This window comes from Macrobrachium nipponense, chromosome 2 (genome assembly GCF_015104395.2).
Source record: "Macrobrachium nipponense isolate FS-2020 chromosome 2, ASM1510439v2, whole genome shotgun sequence".
In the NCBI taxonomy this organism is placed as follows: Eukaryota; Metazoa; Arthropoda; class Malacostraca; order Decapoda; family Palaemonidae; genus Macrobrachium; species Macrobrachium nipponense.
The window spans coordinates 78647271-78661493 of record NC_087201.1 but is presented as its reverse complement, the minus strand read 5'-3'; the positions used below and the strand labels follow the sequence as shown (position 1 = coordinate 78661493).

The 14223-nt window shown below is 41.4% G+C and overlaps 1 protein-coding gene across 1 annotated transcript in view; it reads left to right on the top strand.

The window, feature by feature from the left end:
* The window catches only part of LOC135221225 (myoferlin-like), a 248288-nt gene that overhangs the window by 126952 nt on the left and 107113 nt on the right, over positions 1-14223 (top strand). Inside the window, exons 25-33 of the mRNA XM_064259042.1 lie at positions 2220-2369; positions 2460-2631; positions 3098-3229; positions 3380-3561; positions 3674-3791; positions 4309-4439; positions 4620-4781; positions 4904-5043; positions 8080-8118. Coding sequence (XP_064115112.1) covers positions 2220-2369; positions 2460-2631; positions 3098-3229; positions 3380-3561; positions 3674-3791; positions 4309-4439; positions 4620-4781; positions 4904-5043; positions 8080-8118 — 1226 coding nt within the window. The remainder of the gene's footprint in view (positions 1-2219; positions 2370-2459; positions 2632-3097; positions 3230-3379; positions 3562-3673; positions 3792-4308; positions 4440-4619; positions 4782-4903; positions 5044-8079; positions 8119-14223) is intronic.

Below are 14223 nucleotides of genomic sequence, written 5' to 3'. Positions count from 1 at the left end.
CATACAATGGGTGGCCTGTAAATGGAATGATACATGAGTACCATTGTTAACCATCCGGACAATGTCCGTGGTTGATATGTCATAACACCAGAGTGTTCCGGTGTTGTAGAGTTGTTCCCGACTCGGCCGTCTCTTGCCATGCACCGTGCTGGGGAATCCGGTAGAACAAGTAGCAAGTAGTTATCTGTGTTTCCGGTGCTACCGGAGAACAGACAACTACCTAATCAGGGTAGCTACTATTGTCATACGCCGGAGAGGAGTAGTCCAAGCAGGTACTGGGCGAGATGGGAGAGACCGGAAGGGGTAACTCCCGGAAAAGCACATTGGCTTGAATAGTAAAACTAATACTATAAACATAACAAATATTATAATGTGGAAAATTAAATAATGTAAGCCCGTCGGAGGCTGGAGCCTCCGCATAGTCATCACCCTCAAGGAATCCGGTTATGCCGGAATCCTATTTCCGCCAGAGCGGAGGGGAGGGAGTGACTAAGGGCGAGGGTATAGCCCAGAGAGCCGAGGAAAGCCGAGCCCACCCGAGCCTGGTGGCCGGCCAAGGCTGGGTAGAGCCAAGCTCCTCCCCTACTCTGGGATGAGACCGGCTGAGTAGCGCCACCCGCACACCGTGGGTCCCCGTTGGGGCCTCCCTCCACCCCCAAGAGTGAACTCGGATCGGTTGTCAGCGGCAACGTGAGCGAGATATCAACCCACCTGGGTGGGAGCTGTGGGGGGAGAGAAGGGAGAGGAGCAGTAGCGTGGTGGCTACTACGATCGCCGGGAGTGCCTGAACCCACCCCTCACGGTTGGGTGCGGGCACCCACGAGGTGAAGAAGGCCAGGCGAAAGGAAGGCTTATAGGCCAACCGAAGCTGACTCACAGCAATGAGATAAGATAAAATGAAATGTACAATAAACACGGGGGGAAAGGGAATAAAATGAGATGAAGAGAAAGAGGAGCATCCTGGAGGGACTAGGTATTACCAACCGGTAAGGGTGGTCAAGACCTGGCAACTCCGAGCAGCTGGCCTAGTGTCGTTACGAATAAACATAGGACAGGCAGCCAGGGTAGGCTAGGACTAAAAGAAAGACTAGCTTAGTCTCATAAGGCCTAACAAGGTAACCTAACCAAAAGGAACATGCATGCATGAAACTGTAATGGTAAGGTCCCGAAAGGCTACGAAACAGGAACATGTGCTCGGTAGAATCCCCCGTGCAAGGACATGATCGTCGAAAAAGCATCACCAATAATAGTAAAAACATAATGACTTAACAATACTGCTATAATAATTCGTGCTCACTAGGTATGGGAGACCACGTGAGACACAAAGGAGCACGCTTGCAAATGTCGGCTCCGGGGCCCCGAAATGCCGCGTGGGGTACGTGGGACTCACAAAAACCTAAATAATTCGGTTAAAAAAGCCAAAGGCAGTCCCTAAATAGTGTCAACTTAAATAGCAGTACTTAACTTGGATGCAGAAGCAGATTGACGATCCATAGTGAAATAAAATTCCAAAAAGCGAGAAACACAAAACAGCAAAAGAAAACGTGTGTGTAGCGTAGTAGTGCTATCAAAGGAATGACGTCACAGGCGCTAGCTACACGGTAGCAGGTAGTGAGCCATAGGTCGGCTCTTCTCTTTTTGAGGTTTTTTGATGTAGGAGAGGCTAATTGGAGAAGGACCCGTGGTAGTGGTTTCACTCACCCCAGAAACCATACCGACACCTTTTAATAAAGGTGAGCGAGCCAGAATATTCTGGCATTTCCAATTTAGCGGTTCTCTGGTATTATAACAATATTTTACCTTAGAAATAGTGCTAAAGGAACCTATTTCACGGAGCGACACGGCCAAGCCCAGAAATAATGATAATAATAATAATAATAATTCAGGAGGTGAAGAGCTCCCTTTATAAATTTCTAAGTGCATTTTTATAAACATAGTATGTACTACCTAAAAACCTGTACAGAAAGGTCATTTGAACAAAATAAGAAAGGCTCATGCAACATTATTTATTGAAAACAGTGGGAATGCATAGGATAGTGAAAGTTACATACCTCAGATGCTTTTCCATTGAAAATATTAGATTTTTAATAAATTTATTGAGTAATATTTTAATTTTATTAAGTTATGAATTAACGTACATATATTGTTTTATTTATACATGTTTGTGACCTTTTTTTTTTTTTTTTTTTTTTTTTTTTTTTTTTTTTTTTTTTTTGTAGTATGATCTTCAGCGTGCAGTTGATGGTGAAGGGTGGGAATATACAGTGGAAGCTGGTATCATGGGTTGGTCTCCACAAGAGAAGATCTTCCATGTCTGTCGACGCCGTAGGTGGATGCGTGACCGTTACCTCACTCACAAAGTAGAAAAAGTAAGTTAAATTCTTCACATACAATCATAATTTTATTTCTTAGTGCTGCTGCTTATTACTATAAGCACTCATTGAATTTTTTCTGTGTAGCATATGAGCCTCCCGATCGATGGATGGGAGTACGCCCCTCTCTTCAGACTACAGTTTCATGCTTTGGAACGCAAAATTGACATGGTTCGCAGACGACGCTGGAGACGACGATTGGTGCCCACACAACAGGGTTTGCCACCAACTCCAAGACTTGCAGTGAAAGCTGGAACAGGTAAGTTTTATCCTACACAAACTTTCATCTCTCTGTCAAGTGCCTAGACAGTACAACTTCTTTTATATGTAAATTTTCAAGCTATAGTACTTGAAAGTGACTCTAATGAATAAAAAATTAAGTAAATTTTATTGATTAAGTTTCTGCAAAGATATTGTTTATACAAAATTTTATATAGATCCATTGCTTAGCCCTTTTTATGCCACAAAATTGCCCCAGATACTTTTCTCTGTAAAAGTGAGATAGAAAATGGCAGTCGTCTGGTAGTAAATGCAGATATGAGCAGATTCTAAAGTCTTTTTCATGAGCTGCAAGAAATTTTCATTGTTTTTTAGTAAGATATGATATCCATTGATGGTGATGTATTCAATATATCAGTAGTACTACTTAATTTCTGTAGGTGAAGAGGAATTCACAAAATTTTCTTTGACAGTATATTCTTACAGCTGTACTTTTAATTCTGTAGGGGAGGAGGAGTTCACACAGCTGACTTGTCCTCGTATGTATATAGTGAGTGCAGAACGTCATGAGTATCAGTTAAGAGCTCACATCTACCAAGCTCGAGATCTTCCTGCTGGTGACAAAACTGGCCTTTCAGGTAATCAAAATATCTTTTTCTTATTCAGATTTGTCAAATTCTATGTTAATGATGTAAGTTTCTTCAGTCATCAACTATTGCAAACAAATCATATTGAGAAAGATTTTATTCAAATAAGCTGACCTGTTTTTAATTATGAAACTCTTTCAGATCCTTATGCAGTAGTTTGTTTTTGCAACAGCACACAACAAACTGACAAAAGGTCTGCAACACTTTGTCCTACTTGGGATGAAACCCTCATCTTTGATGATGTTAAGCTCTCTGGTTCTGTTGGTACAACAGAGACACAGCCACCTGATATAGTAATCGAGATATTTGACTGGGATGCTCGGGTAAGCTTACACATTTGTGAAAAAAAAAAAATTCTGTCAATTTTAGTGTTGGTTCTATCTCCTGGCATTATTTTTATAATATATTTTTCATTTTACTTTTTAATCTTAACAGGGTGCACCAGAATTCCTAGGTAGAGTTTTTTGTCGTCCAACAGTTCTCAACACATCTGAGGGATATGATCCTTGCCCCTTGCAGTGGTATCCACTTGCCCGGGGAAATGAAAAACAAGGTAAATCATGTTACTATAAATAGTTAAAAGTTGAGCAACTTGCAATAAAGGGCAGTTTCTTTTTATATATGGCTCTTTACTTTGCTTCCACAGTGAATAGTAACCAGTTACATACCTTGGATAATTCATCCATAGCCTTGCTGTAAAACAGAGCATTACAGATAAGTGTAAAAATACTTTCAAAGCCATACATTAGACTACACAATCTCTGTAGTTCCTTACAATACTACATATATTAATGCAATTCTTCCAAAGCCTTACAACAATTAAGGACTACTTATAATTTATGAAATAGTATTAACACCATTGATAAATTTATTTTTGCTTGGTAGACTAGATATTGTCTCAGCTACCCATAATTTTATTATTTTAGGGGGACTTTGTGTCTAACGAAACTAATTCAGAACTTAATTTCTTTGACAAAATGAATTATGAGTGGATGCTTGTTACTTCATGCCAGCATATTTGTAAATCATCTGAAATGTACATATTAAGCGATTGTGTGATGTACTTTTAGGAGAACTCCTGGCTTCATTCGAATTGCTTCTGAAAGATGTTGGTGAACTTCCCATCTTGCCTCCTGTACGAGGGGATTTCTATATGGTGCCTTTTGGTGTCAGACCCTTATTACAGCGAACAAGGATTGAGGTGAGATACTGGAAATTTGAAATTTCTGAACTGTTACTGGCTTTAGTTTTACGTTGTCACATAAGAGTGCAGAAACATTTTCTATATTAGAATGGGCATTTAGCAGTTTCTTATTCCACAGTTGCTGTTGTGTTGCATGAGTAGTTCAATCTGTTTAATGAAAGCTAATCTTTTCCAAAGGTTTTATGTTGGGGTGTGAGGAATATGGCGACTTATGAGCTCCAGTCTGTAACGAGACCATCCATTGAGTTTGAATGTGGTGGTGAAACTGTTCTGTCACCAGTGATGGCCAATCTTCGAGTTAACCCCAATTTTGACAAGCCTCACCTAGTTTTTGATGTTGTAAGTTATGTGAAATAGACAAATTATGATGTAACAGAGGAGGAGACTTGCTTCTTATATGCAATATGTGGAAACGTTAGTGATGATATTTCTAATGCATTCATATGTTGCACATCATTCAGGAACTCCCAAAAGAAGAACTGTATTTGCCGCCCTTGACACTTAGAGTATTTGACCATAGAGCCTTTGGCAGCAAGCCTCTTGTAGCTACTGCAGTTGTAGCTGATCTTCATCAGTATGCAACAGAGCCCAAGGCTTCCAGGTAAGACTTCGTGAATATGCTACTGATATTTGTGGTAACTGTAGATTAAAGGCTTAAAACCCTTTGACTGCAACCGTATGGCAGAAAGTCAGTTTAAAAATATGAAAAGTCAGTGTCTATTCTCAGAGTAGAAAATTTATCCAATATATTGTATTGGATATCCCATTTTTGCATAAATGACCAAGTTTGATTGTTTTATTTTGCAGACATTTGTTAGAGTATTGTATTATTACAGCATTCAGAGGGTTACAAATGATTTTGCTTGATTCAGTAGAATAGAGCATTTCAGTCAATATATTACTGGACATGATTATGATAGAAGTGAATATTTAGTAAGTATCGTGTGTGCAGTGTGAAGTCCTCTTTCTGCTCTAACACTGCAACAGCTGGTCATAAGTTATATTGCGTAGTTACTGATTTTAGTACATATTTAACTTATAATTTGATTAAGATGCATGGCCTAAGGTAATCCCTGAGGTCTTGGGAAAATGAATTGAGGGAAGAAATTATGGTTATTTATGCAGTTGACTGTAGTATGTCAAATAGGCTGTAATTTAGGGACACACTATACTGTCATGCATTGGAGATAATAATTAGAGATGGATAGAGGTATTAATTATTGTCCAGTAGATACTGCTTTGTAATTAAGTCAGACACTGATATGACTCATAAGACTTACTAGTTGAAATATCCATGACATTGTTCATTATGTATTTTAAAGTTGAGGTGCCACCATATAGTTTGGTTGAAGTGAGTGAATATCTCTTAGCATCATTTTTAGGATTCCATACTGCATCATGTAAGAACATTGTCAGCATTGTTGTGGTATTTTGGGAGCTACTGTAATTGATGAAAATTTGTTCATTTATTTTTTGGTATGTTAGGTGCAGTACACAACTGTTAGGTAAAGTGCACAACTTTTTTTTATGTATATGAAAATATAAAAATCCACTCTATTATTATTGACTTAAACTTTGGTGTGAAGGTATAGTATACTAAAACTGTACAAAGGGAGGGGAAGTGTGGCAGTGGTCTTGAATGATTATAGCAAAATCAAATTGCCTGTTAAGACCTGTGCTTTAGTTTGTCAGAAAAGTAGTTTTTGAAGATCAACTTTATGATCATGATGAAACCATTAGACAATATGATGTTGCACTTTGCTTGAATAGATCCATATTTTCAACCTACATACTTTAATTCTGGAATCAATTCTCAGTGAGACGCATCTCCTGTTCTTTGGATTCTAACTCGGGCATTTCTTTAGTCCATTGTAAGATGTCCGAAGAAATCTATAGCTTTAGATTGTCTTGTCAGATGCCTTTCCTGAAATTAGGGGGTACACAAGCTGCTTGTTCTCTTGTTAAACCAGTAAAGGAAGGGTGACAATTACTTTGACAGCTATATCAATTGGTTCATGCCCCAAGGTTTACTGTTTTGAGACTTCATAGAATAGACTCCCCCCTACTTCCAGTGCAAACTCTTGGTACTACACAAGTGTTGTGGTGGGTACTCAGCACGTGTTACTACTCAAGACCCTTTTGGACAAGATTAGGATACTGTATAGCTTAAGATCAGGGTTAGGCTCAAGTCAAGTCTTCTTAACCATCGTTATCCCTGCATTGAGGGTTTGGTAGCCTGATGCGCCTTTTCCACTGCTTTCTATCAAAGGCATCATCCTCCACCAAACGTCTTCTCTCCAATCTTCCTTTATCTCACTATCTAAATCTCTGTCTCCCTCTCAATCTTCTTCCTCTAACAAGTTCCTTCAAAGCCCTCTTCACTCCTTCATCATCCACCCACAACACATGCACAGTGAAGCAGAACTGATAGAAGTTAACATGTCAAATGCTGATGAGCTGCACAGTTTAGTACTTTGATTTTTGCCTAAGAGAGGTGGACTTAGTGTGATTACTACTAGATTCTGATGATATTTTGCTGTCTACTGACCTGGATCTTCCTTTCTTTGATGGAGGACACAGGGTTTCCATGGGTATTTCCGAGAGTTAGGCTCCACCTGAACCAAACAATGATGCTTGTCCCTATCAATCTCTTGCACTGATATATGCCAGGTTGTATAGGAGGTTGCAAGAGTCATCCTTTGTCAGTTATACATTAGACTGGAAAGCTGGTATTTGCTGTAGATCTTGAGAGATTAACACTGTCTCTGACTCTTATTATTGCTAATTATACATAATTCGTAGTACTTAGTACTAGAGGGAAGAATGATAGTTTCAAACTGGCAATTAGAAAATGGTGTGTGTTTGATGAAAAGAATATTGTGGAGCTTCCTTCTATGATGCAAGGTACATTTCTTTTCTCAGTCATTCTTCTTAAAGGAAAAGCTTCCATGGTCATCAGCTAAACATATATGTACCTCTTCTGAAGTGAATTCCTATGAAAAGGAAGTTCCATGACCGTTATCATTATGCAGCACCGTTAATTTGAAAGATATGCAAAACCAAGAAATGCCATCTTCGGGTTGCAGATTTTCTGACCATAAAAAATTAAAATGCTTTTTAGATTTGACCCCCCCTCTTTTGTAATTCTAAGTAGTTTCTTCAGTACTTGCAGGTAGGTAGAACATGTCTTCCATAATAGCCTGAAAGTTGCTTATACATACTACTTGTGTTTGAAGAAGCCTGGTTATATAAGTCATACATTAAATGTACTATTGACCAGAATTCTTGCTGTTTTGAAAAGAAGATTCAATAAAATAATAAAGAGATATTTCAAGCATGAAATTTTTTAACGTTAGGGAAAGGATTTTATTTTCTTTGCTTTGTGATTTACAGTGCTACAGTGAGAACTTTCTACCATGTCCATATGACTAATTGTGGTATCTGATATTGTCTTTGTTTTGGATGTTGAGAAACAGCACAGTTTAATCTTATGTTCAAATTCAAAACAAAATAAAGTTTCACTGTACTTCTGTTTTTTATATTTACTGTCTTTAAGTACTGCATGCTGAATTAGTTTTACCAAAACACTGCTGGATGTAGCTTAATATCTGAGTTCAAATTTCCATTTTGTCTCCAGGAAGAAACGAAAGGGCAAGAAAGTCCCACCAGTTACAAGGTACCTTCTTTTACATGTATTTCATTTTAAGGGAAGAAAGAAACCAAGGTTTAGTTGGAAGCACTGCTTTTGTTTTACTTATCAAAAGCATTATTATATGTGTTACAAGTATCTACTTTGTTTTCTGTAAGTCAGTTAGTTTTCATTATTATGAATTGCATTCATAGCTAATTTATTATATCCCACTTTTTCAAACTGTATAATAGTGCTTTTGTATCCTTTATGTTGCTGTACTTATTAGTTTTAACATGCACTTCACTAGAAATATATAATGTAGTCTATGTTTTAATTCCATTTGATGCATATTCCTATCTTGACATCTGCTACAATTTTCCTGTTTCATAAGCAGTTTGGTGTTAGTAGTAAGACATGTATTATAAAGTAACATAATATATTATTACTATATTATTATGTTACTACATTAGTTCTGAAGGATAAATTTCAAGCACTAAATGCTTGTTCATACGCAAACAAACCTTCAATCTTGACAATAGGATCATTTCTAGCGCCTAGCTGGATCCAGTTAAAAAGCAGATGAAAGCAAGGAATCTTGTGATATCTGGCAATGTATGCGTAGACAGGGTGAAGAGTGGTCAGTCTTTTCTTAACCGCCTGGGCGAGAGTTGTGGTTACCCTCTCTCGGCCTTTACACAGTTCGTTGCCCGTTTCGCTTGTGTTTAGTGTGTGTGTGTATGTGTGTGTGTATGTGTGTGTGTGTGTGTGTGGTTGACATTATAGCTTCTTCTACTCCTCCTCGGCCTCGTCAACATGTGTGACCCGGAATTCCAGGTTTTCCGTGTTCTCTTTCTTCAGTGGCGACCAATCCCCACATCACATGTAGTAAATGCCGTTCTAATTTTTTTACTATTACGAATCCTTGCACAGAATGCCGTGAATGGCCTTAAGAACAGTGGAAGTCGTTTTATAGCAAGAGAGAGCATCGGAGGGTTCCGACTCTTCCTTCATGAGAAGGTATTTCGCCTCTTCCTGATGCTTCGTCTCCTGCAGTATTCACCCCCCATGGTAGCGTTGTTCCTGTGTCTCCTTCCTTTTCTTCCATTGAATTCATTGCTGGAAGTATCGGAAGGCCCCCAGGCTGATTTTTGTAATGTCGCCCCTTCTTCTTCGGGAGTTAATTTGATTCCCGGGAAAGGGGAGACTTTTTCATCATTCTCATTTATTCCAGAGTTGGAGGCGTCTAAGATGGCGGCGATTTGGAAGACGCTTGGTCTAGGGAGTCCCCCGTCCTTGGAGGGGTTGCTAGCGCACTTTATGAAGGCTCGTTAACCCCCTCCTCAGGCTGGCCAGGCCCTCCCCTCTGCTCCCGGCCTCGTCTTCGTGGGTAGCTGAGGTCAGCCATCTTGCATTGCTCCGCTAGTGACTGTTGCTGCTTCTTCAAGTCGGAGGGAGGCCGTGGCGTCACCCCCGTTGATGACGTCATGGATCAGTCGTTGTGTATTCCTCCGCCAGAGGCGTCTGCTTCCCCTTCAGACCAAGGAGAAGCCGTGATGTCATCACCACCTATGACGTCACTCCCATCAATGATGTCACTCCCAGTCGTCTCTGCACTGCTTCTCTCAGCCATGACGTCTTCTCTGCCACCCAGTTCGCTACATTTCCCTTACATGTCATCGGAGCCTTCTCTTGCAGATCAGTCTGAGGTTATATGCCAGGCGGTGCTTAAGAGGTTGGACTCTGTTTTGGATGATAAGTTGGCTGCCTTGTCGGCTGGGAGGACTGGAAGGAAACTTGTTGCATTGTCCCCGCCTCCTGCGAAGAGATTGCATAAGAAACCAGTGCTGTCTTCCTCTCCCTCTTCCCCCTCTATGCCACGTCAACGTATCAAGCGTTGGAGGGATAAGGACTTTATTCTTTTTTTGCCTACGAGGGAGGAACAATGCGGACGTGTTCTTGAGAGTGATGGTGTTTCGGAGAGTGTTAGTGTATCTTCTCTTTTGTAATCTGCAGTGGCTGCTTTGTCCTCTGCTTTGGTTCATGAGCATGTTGCAACCTCCCCCATCCGTGCACATTGCAAGCATGTTGCAACCTCCCCTGTCCGTGCACATGATGTAAGTCCTCCTACTTCTCCAGGGCCTATTTGTCGCAGTAAGGATCTCAAGGCGCCTGTCAAGAGATCGAAGGTGGTGAGCGCAAAGTTGGTGCAGCAGGAGTGTTTGCCTGCCCCTCTCTCTGGTGCTTCCAAGAGTTTGACTCTGGGGGATTCTCCTTCGATCTTGAGTGTTTGGGATTCCTCTCCTACTCACGTTCGTACGTCTGCCACACCCGTGACCATTCATGGACATGTTAGTGCGTCATCTGTTGGAGGAGTGCGTAGTAATGTTCCTAGTGTTGTAGAGGGTTCTATCAAGAGACGGCGCTTGGACCCAGCCCAGACAGGTTAGTTCGTGTTTCGGGCTGTTTGGCTGCTGATCCTTCCATTAATTTAAATGAGGAAGGTGCCTTACAGGAGCCTACACATTCTTCTCATCGTCGGTCTCTGTTGCCAGAGCAGGAGGAGGGAGACACGTGAAAGTTTTTGTCTTCCTTTTCGGAAGTTGTCGATCTCATTCGTGTATTCAACAATTTGGAAAGTAAGACTCAGGCTTTGTCGTCTTGCACTCCTTCTTGCTTGCAAGCCTTAGTGGGAGCTATGCAGGATCCCGAATCATCTCTTCAGCTTCCCTTGTCGGGGCACGTCCAGTTGGTCTTGCATATGGTTAACGCCTCTGTTTCGGACTGGGACGGTTTGCTTCGCTCTAGGGGCTCTGCGAAGCTACTACCCCTGCCTCTCACGAGACATAGGAAGTACTATGCTACAAACTGCATTTTTTATGTCGCGCCATCTTAACCCAGACGTCATTTGCCTGAAGCCGGGATTGACTTTGGAGCAGGTCTCCAGAAGATGCCTCAGCGTTTGAATCTACGGCAGCCTCCATGTTGCAGACAGTTTCTAGGCACAGAGTGGTCCCTTCATCAGGTGGTAGCAGACAAGCTCTTCCAGGTTTGGGGGAGACCCATGCTGGACCTTTTTGTGACTCGCTTCAACAGGAAGCTGGAGATATTCTGTTTAGTGGTCCCAGATCCTTTAGCGTTAGAAGAGGACGCATTCCAACATTCCTGGGACAACCTGGAGGTGTATGCCTTCTCTCTGTTTTGTTTGATCCGTCAAGTTCTGAACAGGCTATTAAATTCACAGGGTCTCAGGATGACTTTGGTAGACCCTCTGTGGCCTCAGGCAGAATGGTTCCCAGATCTGCTGTCATTGTTGTTAGAGGTCCAGAGGGAAATTCCCCTGTGGCGACATCTGTGTCAGCCACATGCGAAAAGGTTCCACCTGTCAATAGAAATCCCTGTCTCTTCACGGTTGGAGGCTATCAAGCATCTCCGAGGGAGAGGCTTTTCTCAGAGAACAGCAGGGCATATGTCCAGCAGTCTCAGAAAGTTGACCTCCACGGTTTACCAAGGCAAATGGGTGATCTACTGTGACTGGTGCCGTAGACGGGGTTTTTCTCCACTTACAACCTCTATTCAGCAAATAGCAGACTTTTTAACCTGCCTTAGATACGAGAAACACATGGCGGCCCTGAGTTTGGTGTTACGCCTTCGAGGTATTGACATCTCCTCTTTCTGGGAACTTTCCTTGCTAGTTAAGGGGTTTGAGCAGTCAAGCTCTCCTAGAGAGCTCAAGCCTCCGTCGTGGGATGTTTCCTTGGCTCTCAAGAGCTTCACTAAGAGTCCATATGAGCCCTTGTGTCGCTCATCTGACAGGAACTTGACGCTCAAGACAGTTTTCCTTCTGGCCTTGGCATCTTCCAATAGGGCAGGAGAACTCCACAGTCTAAGCTATGATGTGAAGCACACCAGGGGTTGGGGGTCAGTGTCCTTCGAATTTGTCCTGGAATTCATGGCCAAGACCCAAAATCCCTCTGTGCACGATGACAGGTTCACTTCATTTTCCATTCCATCACTGAATGACTTTGTGGGTGGTGAAGTTCAAGAGCTTTTGTTGTGCCCTGTCTGTACCCTGCGTTGCTATCTTAAAAGGACTCGGTACCTTAGACCAGGCTGCTGCAGACATTTTGTTAGCACAGGCTGTACGAAGAAAGAGGTGTCTAAGAATATTATCTGTTTTTGGATGAAGCCATTAGACAGGCATACTTGACTCTTGATGATTCCACCACCACGTCTGTGTAGGCTAGAGTGCTTGACGTTGGGTATTGGTCCCTCTCTGGCTGAGCTCTGGTACTTGGTTACATCAGTCCACGTTCACCTCTTTCTATCTTAAGGATGTTGCCCACAGATCTACAGACGCGTTTTCCCTGGGTCCTGTGGTGGCTGCCCAACAGGTTGTGTAACTCATAGTTGCCCTTAACCTAAGATGATTGTGTGGATGAGAGAATGAGTGAGTTGGCTGGTCTCCTTTCTCTTGTACCTTTCTTTCTTCCTTCGGGCAGGTTAAGGAATGGACATGTCATTCGCTGGACTGGTCTGATACAGGTGAGTAAGGTAGTCATTCTAATAGTGTGGTTGCTTAATATACAATATCAAACCCTCTATTCGGTAGCATATGCTCCACTTCTTGGCAAGGAGGAGTTGGGAGTAGTACAAACCCTAGTGTATTGGTTTGCTATTGGACAATCGTAGTTTCTCTTTGGTTCCCTATACAATGATTCTCCCATATACATATCATTGTACGTCACTCAGGGTCTGAGTGGGTAGATATCATTTTATCGAGCTTCTTAACGGGCTTCAGTCCCTCTCCAGAAGTCATTTCTTCTGGAAGCTGGACTGGTGGGTAGACCCCCAGCCGGTTTAGGATGTCTTGTACCTCCTTCCAAGTACAAGTCTTTCCTATCATTAAGACCGAAGGTTTGTTCGCATATGAACAAATGACAAATTTTCTAAGACAATTTGTATTTTTCATAGCTACAAACCTGAGGTCTTAATATTATACTGCCCGCCTCTAGCCGACCCTCTGTTTTTCAAGACATCCTGAGTTGGGAAAGACTGACGCAGTAGCATAGGTGAGTGGTCCCTGACGGACCACTCTTCCTTCACCTGATCTACTCATGCGTTGCCAGATATCACAAGATTCCTTGCTTTCATCTGCTTTTTAACTGGATCCAATTAGGCGCTAGAAAGTACCCTATTGTTAAGACCTCAGGTTTGTAGCTATGAAAAATACAAATTTCTCTTTAAAAATTTGTCATATTTTGTTTACTTCAGTGGATGCCAAGTGTTATCAGGAGATAGTTATAGCAATATGTTCTGTAGTTAACTGTTATTAAGATGTCAGTCTATTAAAGCTGGTAATTAGTTTAGACTAAAACTTGCTTCTGGGATATACATACTGTATTACATTTCATGGTATTTCTATAAATCATATGCATAACTGACATAAAATGGTTACACAATGCACTTGGTTGCACTCAAATGTTGCTTAGTTTTGAGAATCTTAAGATCACATGCTTTGCCTGGTAGCAATTTCACTAAACATTGAACATATATGCTCATTACAAATCATTGCCTTACTTGATCATGTAACATTGCCGCTTAAAAAGGAAAACAGATCAAGAATCTGCATAAAAACTACGATATCACTCATAGGCTAAGGGAAAACCTTCAAGTAAATTATTCATAAACCATATTCTAATTCTCTTATCTACATGTATTTAAGCCTTAAGCAGAACTCAGTATTTGTCATCCTGAGTACTGTGAGATTTTAGCCAATTTTTTAAATTTCTCTCTCTTGAAAGCACCGTTCCTTAAGTGTCTACATGGCAGTTGTGGGAAAGATGTAGGGCTGAACTCTGAGCACAGTGTAACTGTCACAAGTGATGCAAAAAATAATCAAATGTATGCTAGGGTAAGAGATTTTCATTGCCCAAAATGCATCATAGGTCCAAATGTTGGAGGGAGGGACCTAGAGAACAGTTTGAGATGGATGGACAGGTCTTACAAGTAAAAAATTCACTTACATTGGGGGGACACTGGACTTTGTAGTAGGAGTTGAAAGGTCAAGAAGAAAAAGAATACGTAGTGGCAGTGTGAATGGAACAGCTGATATGAATGTGATTGCAGAGAGAAGTGGAGCCCAAAAGTTGG